Genomic DNA, 8,799 nt, shown 5'->3' with positions numbered 1-8,799 from the left:
CGCCCCAGGCACTCCTTGTGGGCGGGGGCTCGGCAGCGGCCGCAGCGATAGCCCTGGTAGAACGTGCCCCTGGGGACACCGGGGGGGACACGGGGGGCACGGGGGGACACGGGGGGGTCAGGGGACACCGGGGACATGGGGGGACACCGGGGGGACACGGGGGACACGGGGGACATGGGGGGACACGGGGCACACGGGGGACATGGGGGGACATGAGGGGGACACAGTCACAGGGGGACACGGGGGACACGGGGGGACACGCGGGGGTCACGGTCACAGGGGAGGCCACCAGCCGTGACCCACACCCACCTGAGCCCGCCCAGGAATGACCAGTCCAGGACTGACCAGTCCAGGACTGACCAGTCCATGGTGGACCTGAACCCCTCCATGACTGACCAGCCCATGACTGACCTGAGCCCACCCAGGACTGACCAGTCCAGGACTGACCAGCCCATGACTGACCTGAACCCATCCATGACTGACCAGCCCATGACTGACCTGAGCCCACCCAGGACTGACCAGTCCAGGGCTGACCTGAGCCCGCCCAGGAATGACCAGTCCAGGACTGACCTGAGCCCGCCCAGGAATGACCAGTCCATGACTGACCAGTCCATGGTGGACCTGAACCCCTCCATGACTGACCAGCCCATGACTTGACCCACTTTGGCCTTGACCACAAACCAACACTTGACCCACCTTGGTCTTGACCCGCTTTGTCTTCTACCCAACCCTGACCCACCTTGACTCCACCCAACCCTGACCCACCTTGACTCCACCCAACCCTGTCCCACCTTGACTCCACCCAACCTTGACCCACCTGGACTCCACCCAACCATTGTCCCACCTTGACTCCACCCAACCATTGTCCCACCTTGACTCCACCCAACCCTGTCCCACCTTGACTCCACCCAACCTTGACCCACCTTGACTCCACCCAACCCTGACCCACCTTGACTCCACCCAACCATTGTCCCACCCTGACCTCCACCCAACCCTGTCCCACCTTGACTCCACCCAACCCTGACCCACCTTGACCTCCACCCAACCCTGACCCACCTTGACTCCACCCAACCCTGACCTACCTTGACTCCACCCAACCATTGTCCCACCCTGACCTCCACCCAACCCTGTCCCACCTTGACTCCACCCAACCCTGACCCACCCTGACCTCCACCCAACCCTGACCCACCTTGACTCCACCCAACCCTGACCCACCTTGACTCCACCCAACCATTGTCCCACCTTGACTCCACCCAACCCTGTCCCACCTTGACTCCACCCAACCCTGACCCACCTTGACTCCACCCAACCATTGTCCCACCCTGACCTCCACCCAACCCTGTCCCACCTTGAGACCACTCAGAGCTTGACCCCCAAGGAGCTCCTTGACCCTTCCCCAGCCCTTGACCACCCTCCAAGGCTTGACCCACCTTGAGCTTGACCTTCCCACGCCCCACCAGCCCCTCCGTCACCACCTTCCACCTTGACCTCACCACCCCAAGGACGTGACCCACCCCCCTCCAACCTCCTGGGGGTCTCCTCCTCTCCCAGACCCCCCCACGGCCTCTCCAGGACCATGTGGACACAGTTTTGGGGTCCTACCTCAGCAACATCTGGCAGGCCCTGCAGGACGTGGTGTCCTCGAAGGAGAACATCTGGAAGTCGTGTCCATCAGCCAGGGCGTTCTCAGGGAAGATGTTGGACCTGCCGGACACGGGGAGGGACCTGGGTCTGGTGGGGACAACCTGGGCGTCCCCAGGAGCAGCCGGTGGGGCAGGTGTGACCTCCTCGGTGGGGACAGGGCCACCTACAGGGCCATCTCGAACTGCTCCAGCCACTTCTTCTTCAGCTCGCGCGTCTTGAAGAAGAGCTCGTAGTCCGGCAGCCCGGCCGTGTCCAGCAGCGTGAAGGTGTGGGACCACTGTGGGATGGGGTGGGGTCAGACATGCCCCCACAAATGCAGCGGGGTCATGGGGGGACATTGGGGTCACACCTTCCACCTCTGGGGTCATTGGGTGGTGGGGTGTCCACTGAGGAGGTGGACATCAGGGTGAACCAGGGACCAGGATCCTGGGGATCCACCAGGGAATGGGGTTTTGGGGTTCACCAGGAACCAGGATCCTGGGATCCACCAGGGAATGGGGTTTGGGGGTCCACCAGGGACCAGGATCTTGGGATCCACCAGGGAACAGGGTTTGGGGGTCCACCAGAGACCAGGATCTTGGGGTCCACCAGGGAATGGGGTTTGGGGGTCCACCAGGGACCAGGATCTTGGGATCCACCAGGGAACAGAATCTGAGGATCCACCAGAGAAGAGGAACCCGGGATCCACCTGACCTGGACATCTGTGTCCATCAGGGAGCAGGATCTGGGGACCCACCAGGGACCAGACTGTTGGGGTCCACCAGATCTGGACATCTGGGACCACGAGGGACCTGGATGTTGGCACCACCAAGAACCAAAACCCTGGGATCCACCAGACCTGGACCTCTGAGGTCATGGGGAAGAGGACCTGGGACCACCAGGGAATGAGGTTTTGGGGTCCACCAGATCTGGACATTTGGGACCACCAGGGACCTGGATCCTGGGAACCACCAGGGAATGGGGTTTTGAAGTTCACCAGGGACCAAGATCTGGAGATCCACCAGGGAACAGGGTTTGGGGGTTCACCAGGGACCAGGATCTGGGAATTCACCAGGGAATGGGGTTCTGGGGTTCACCAGGGACCTGGATGTTGGCACCACCAGGAACCAAAACCCTGGGACCCACCAGACCTGGACCTCTGAGGTCATGGGGAAGAGGACCTGGGGACCACCAGGATCTGGACGCTTGGGACTGCTTGGGACAGGACACCAGTGTCCACCAGTGACCAGGTTCCTGTGGTCCACAAGACTGGACACACGTGTCCACCTGGGCCCTTTGGGAAGAGGACACTGCGACTGGAGGCACCTGGACACTGGTGTCCCCCTGATGTCCCCATGGTACCTTCTTGCCATCACGAGGCTCGAGGTCACCATCGTGCACTTGGTGGCTCTGGAGGTCCACCACGTCCTTGGTCTCGTAGGAGTCTCCGCGGCGCTTGCAGATGATCAGAGCCTTGTCCAGCAGGAAGCCGTACCTGGGGACGGTGACAAGGGTGGCACCGTGTCCCTGAGGCCACCGCCCTCCATGGGGTGTCCCCACGGCTGCCCTGGACCGGCCTCCAAGTGTCCCTGTGTTCCCATCCTTGTGTCCCCATGGTGTCCCCAAGGGTGTCACCATGGGGAGGTCTCGGTTTTCTCGTGTCCCCATGGTGTCCCCATGTCCCTGAGGTGTTCCTGAGGTGTCCCCATGGATGGTCTCCTGTCCCCATGGTGTCCCCATGTCCCTGGGATGTCCCTGAGGTGTCCCCATGGATGGTCTCCTGTCCCCATGGTGTCTCCATGGTGTCCCCATGTCCCTGAGGTGTCCCTGAGGTGTCCCTGAGGTGTCCCCATGGTGTCCCCATGTTCTTGAGGTGTTCCTGAGGTGTGCCCATGGATGGTCCCCTGTCCCCATGGTGTCCCCATGGTGTCCCCATGTCCCCATGGTGTTCCTGAGGTGTCCCCATGGATGGTTTCCTGTCCCCATGGTGTTCCCATGGTGTCCCCATGTCCCTGAGGTGTCCCTGAGGTGTCTCCATGGATGTTCGCATGTCCCCATGGTGTCTCCAAGGTGTGCCTGAGGTGCCCTAATGTCCCCGAGGTGTCCCCATGAATGTCCCCATGTTCCTGAGATGCCCCCATGTCCCTGTAGTGTCCCCATATTGCTGTGATGTCCCTGTGGTGTCCCCAGGTGTCCCCAGGTGTCCCCAGGTGCCCCCAAGTGCCCCTAAGTGCCCCCAAGTGTCCCCAGGTGTCCCCAGGTGTCCCCCAGCTGTCCCCAGTTGTCTCCATGGTGTCCCCAGGTGTCCCCAGGTGCCCCCGGCCCACCTGTCCACCTTGGAGCGTCTCTCGGCGCTGGAGACCTTCAGCTCCCCATCGATCTTGGGGCGCCCAAATTGCGCCAGGGACTGCGGCTGGGACGGGGTGGACATGGGGTGGACATCGGCAATGGGGTGGACATCGGGATTGGCGTGGACATCGGGAATGGGTGGACATCGGGAATGGGGTGGACATTGGGAATGGGGTGGACATCGGGAATGGGGTGGACATCGGGAGCAGGATAGACATTCAGAATGGGGTGGACATTGGGAACAGGGTGGACATCAGGAGCAGGATGGACATTCAGAATGGGGTGGACACGGGGAATAGGATGGACAGCAGGAACGGGGTGGACATCGGGAATGGGGTGGACATTGGGTTAGGGGTGGACATCAGGAATGGGGTGGGCATCAGGAATGGGGTGGGCATCAGGAATGTGGTGGACATCAGGAACAGGATGGACATCGGGAATGGGGTGGACATTGGGAACGGGGTGGACATTGGAAATAGGATGGACATCAGGATTGGGGTGAACATTGGGACATTAGGAATGGGGTGGACATCAGGAACAGGATGGACATCGGGAATGGGGTGGACATTGGGACATCAGGAATGGGGTGGACATTGGGAATAGGATGGACATTGGGATTGGGGTGGACATTGGGAATGGGTCCGGGGGGAATTTGGGGGTCCCGGGGGGGAATCTGGGGATCCCAGGGAGGAATTTGGGGGGCCGGGGGTAAATGGGGGGTCCTGGGGGGGCATTTGGGGAGCCGGGGGTAAATTGGGGGTCCCGGGGGGCATTTGGGGGTCCCGGGGGTAAATGGGGGGTCCCGGGGGGCATTTGGGGGTCCCGGGGGTAAATGGGGGGTCCCGGGGGGCATTTGGGGGTCCCGGGGGTAAATGGGGGGTCCCGGGGGTCCCCACCGTGCTGTGCAGGCAGAGCTGGACCCACGGGGGGATTTGGGATCATCTGGGATCATTTGGGGCTGAGGCAGTTTGGGGGTCCCAGGGGTAATTTGGGTTTTTTTTGGGGGGGATTTGGGGATTTTGGGGGTCCGTTGGGGGTAGTTTTGGGGGTCCCGGGGGTCCCCACCATGTTGTGCAGGCAGAGCTGGATGCTCGTGAGCTGTTTCAGGGTCTCGTTGTCCCGCTTGACCTCGTTCACGCACTGGGCCAGGTCCTGGCGGGGTTTGGGGGCTTCAATCAGAGACCCCCGAACCCCAAAATCCCACCCAGAAACCCCAAATCACCCCCAAAAATCCCAAAATCCCCCCTGGAATCCCCAAACCTCCCCCCGAAACCCAAAATCCCATCCAGGAACCCCAAATCCCCTCTGGAATCCCCAAATCCCCCCAACTCCCAAAATCCCATCCAGAAACCCCAAATCACCCCCAAAAACCCCAAATCCCCTGGAACCCCCAAACCTCCCCACGAAACCCAAAATCCCATCCAGGAACCCCAAATCCCCCAGAAAAACCCCCAATCCCCAAATCCCCCCCCCCAACTCCCAAAATCCCATCCAGGAACCCCCAAATCCCCCCAGAAAACCCAAATCCCCTGGAATCCCCAAACCTCCCCCCGAACCCCAAAATCCCTCCTGGAACCCCCGAACCCCAAAATCCCATCCAGGAACCCCAAATCCCCAAAATCTGGAATCCCCAAACCTCCCCCAACCCCAAAATCCCATCCAGGAACCCCAAATCACCCCCAAAAACCCCAAATCCCCCCTGGAATCCCCAAACCTCCCCCCAACCCCAAAAAATCCCATCCAGGAACCCCCAAATCACCCCCAAAAAACCCAAAATCCCCCCTGGAATCCCCAAACCTCCCCCCAAACCCCAAAATCCCATCCAGGAACCCCAAATCACCCCCAAAACCCCAAAATCCCCCCTGGAATCCCCAAATCCCCCCTGGAATCCCCAAACCTCCCCCCGAACCCCAAAACCCCCCCCGGAACCCCTGAACCCCAAAATCCCATCCAGGAACCCCAAATCACCCCCAAAAAACCCAAAATCCCCTGGAATCCCCAAACCTCCCCGAACCCCAAAATCCCATCCAGGAACCCCAAATCACCCCCAGAAAACCCCAAATCCCCCCTGGAATCCCCAAACCTCCCCCCGAACCCCAAAATCCCATCCAGGAACCCCAAATCCCCCCCAGAAAACCCAAAATCCCCTGGAATCCCCAAACCTCCCCCCAAACCCCAAAATCCCATCCAGGAACCCCAAATCCCCCCAGAAACCCCAAACCCCCTGGAATCCCCAAACCTCCCCCCGAACCCCAAAATCCCATCCAGGAACCCCAAATCACCCCCAGAAAACCCCCAAATCCCCCTGAATCCCCAAACCTCCCCGAACCCCAAAAATCCCATCCAGGAACCCCAAATCCCCCCCAGAAAACCCAAAATCCCCCCTGGAATCCCCAAACCTCCCCCCGAACCCCAAAATCCCATCCAGGAACCCCCCCCCCAAATCACCCCCAAAACCCCCGAAAAAATCCCCCAGGAATCCCCAAATCCCCCCGAACCCCCAAAACCCCCCTGGAACCCCAAACCTCCCCCTCACCCCAAAATCCCATCCAGGAACCCCAAATCACCCCCAGAAAACCCAAAATCCCCTCTGGAATCCCCAAATCCCCCCGTGAAACCCCAAACCTCATCTGAAACCCAAAATCCCCCCCCAAAATCCCCAAATACCCCCAAACCCCAAAACCCCACCCAGGACCCTCAAATCCTCCCCAAATTTCCCCCAAATCCCTTCCAGGACCCTCCAAATCTCCCCCAAATCCCCCCAAACCGCCCCCAACCCCTCCCCAAAATCCCCCAAATCCCCAAATCCCCCAAAATCCCCCCTGGGATGCCCAAATCCCCCTCGGGACCCCCAAAATCCCCCCAAAGCCCCCAGCCCCACCCTCATGGCGCCCAGCGCCCCCAGCCAGCCCTCCGGCCGTCCCTCGCGTCCCAGCTTCACCAGCTCCTGGGGTCAAAGGTCAGCGTGGGCCCAGGTGTGCCCAGGTGTGCCCAGATGTGTCCCCAGGTGTGTCCAGGTGTCCCCAGGTGTGTCCAGGTGTGTCCCCACGTGTCCCCAAGTGTCCCCAGGTGTGCCCAGGTGTGCCCAGGTGTGCCCCAGCTGTGTCCATGTGTGCCCCAGGTGTGCCCCAGGTGTGCCCCAGGTGTGCCCAGGTGTGCCCCAGGTGTGCCCCAGGTGTGCCCAAGTGTGCCCAGGTGTGCCCCAGGTGTGCCCCAGGTGTGTCCCAGGTGTGCCCAGGTGTGTCCTGGTGTCCCCAGGTGTGCCCAGGTGTGTCCATGTGTGCCCCAGGTGTGTCCCCAGGTGTGCCCCAAGTGTGCCCAGGTGTGCCCAGGTGTGTCCCAGGTGTGCCCAGGTGTCCCCAGGTGTGTCCCAGGTGTGTCCCAGGTGTCCCCAGGTGTGCCCCAGATGTGTCCCCAGGTGTCCCCAGGTGTGCCCCAGGTGTGCCCCAGGTGTGCCCCAAGTGTGCCCAGGTGTGCCCAGGTGTCCCCAGGTGTGCCCCAAGTGTGCCCAGGTGTGCCCAGGTGTGTCCCAGGTGTGCCCAGGTGTGTCCCCAGCTGTCCTCAGGTATCCCCAGGTCTGCCAAGGTGTGCCCCAGGTGTGTCCATGTGTGCCCTAGGTGTGCCCCAGGTGTGCCCAGGTGTGCCCCAGGTGTGCCCCAGGTGTGCCCCAAGTGTGCCCAGGTGTGCCCAGGTGTCCCCAGGTGTGTCCCAGGTGTGCCCAGGTGTGTCCTGGTGTCCCCAGGTGTGCCCAGGTGTGTCCATGTGTGCCCTAGGTGTGCCCCAGGTATCCCCAGGTGTGCCCCAGGTGTGTCCCAGGTGTGCCCAGGTGTGCCCAGGTGTGCTCCAGGTGTGTCCCAGGTGTGCCCAGGTGTGTCCAGGTGTGTGATGGGTGTCCCAGGTGTCCCCAGGTGTCCCCAGGTGTGCCCAGGTGTGTCCCCAGCTGTCCCCAGGTGTCCCCAGGTGTGTAATGGGTGTCCCCAGGTGTGTCCCAGTTGTCTCCAGGTGTGTCCCAGGTGTGCCCAGGTGTGTCCCCAGCTGTCCCCAGGTGTCCCCAGGTGTCCCAGGTGTGTCCCAGGTGTCCCCAGGTCTCCCCAGGTGTGTCCCGGGTGTGCCCAGGTGTGCCCAGGTGTGTCCCAGGTGTCCCCAGGTGTGTCCCATGTGCCCCAGGTGTGTCCCTCCCCAGCAGGTGTATTTCAGTCCCAGGTGTGCCCAGGTGTGTCCCAGGTGTGCCCATGTCCCCCCAGGTGTGTCCCATGTCCCCCCAGGTGTCACCTGGAGCAGCAGGTGGTATTTCAGCACCCTCTGCATGGGCACCATCAGCAGCTGCTGATCCCAGGTGTGCCCAGGTGTACCCAGCTGTCCCCATGTCCCCCCAGGTGTGCCCAGGTGTGCCCAGGTGTGTCCATGTCCCCCCAGGTGTGCCCAGGTACCCCCCATGTCCCCCCAGGTATGCCCCAGGTGTGCCCAGGTGTGCCCAGGTGTCACCTGGAGCAGCAGGTGGTATTTCAGCACCCTCTGCATGGGCACCATCAGCAGGTCCCGCAGCGAGAATCGCCCGTTGGTGGCGCGCTGGGAGCACTCCTGGGGACAGCGGGGACAGTGGGGACATTGGGGACATTGGGGACATTGGGGACATTTGGGGTTATCTGGGGACATTTGGGGACATTTGGGGACATTTGGACACTTGGGGCCGTTTGGGGTCATTGGGGACATTGGGGACATTGGGGTCATTGGGGACGTTTGGGGACATTGGGGACATTTGGGACATTTGGGGTTACATTGAGAGTTTGGGGACATTTGGGGTTTATTGGGGTCATTGGGGTCATT

The 8,799-nt window shown here is 61.7% G+C and overlaps 1 protein-coding gene across 1 annotated transcript; it reads right to left on the bottom strand.

Annotated features, from left to right (window-relative positions):
- Positions 1 to 1,598: 1,598 nt before the first annotated feature.
- LOC115916946 (proto-oncogene vav-like) lies at positions 1,599 to 8,553 on the bottom strand (the record flags this gene model as incomplete). The annotated part of the gene is made up of 7 exons (XM_030970681.1): positions 1,599 to 1,704; positions 1,812 to 1,921; positions 2,986 to 3,118; positions 3,951 to 4,036; positions 5,038 to 5,124; positions 6,854 to 6,919; positions 8,458 to 8,553. Coding segments are annotated over 7 exons (684 nt in total), but the record flags the coding sequence as incomplete, so codon positions are not given.
- Positions 8,554 to 8,799: the final 246 nt, after the last annotated feature.

The sequence above is a fragment of the Camarhynchus parvulus genome, unplaced genomic scaffold, assembly GCF_901933205.1.
Source record: "Camarhynchus parvulus unplaced genomic scaffold, STF_HiC, whole genome shotgun sequence".
Taxonomy (NCBI): Eukaryota; Metazoa; Chordata; class Aves; order Passeriformes; family Thraupidae; genus Camarhynchus; species Camarhynchus parvulus.
This window is presented reverse-complemented; position numbering and strand designations above follow the sequence as displayed.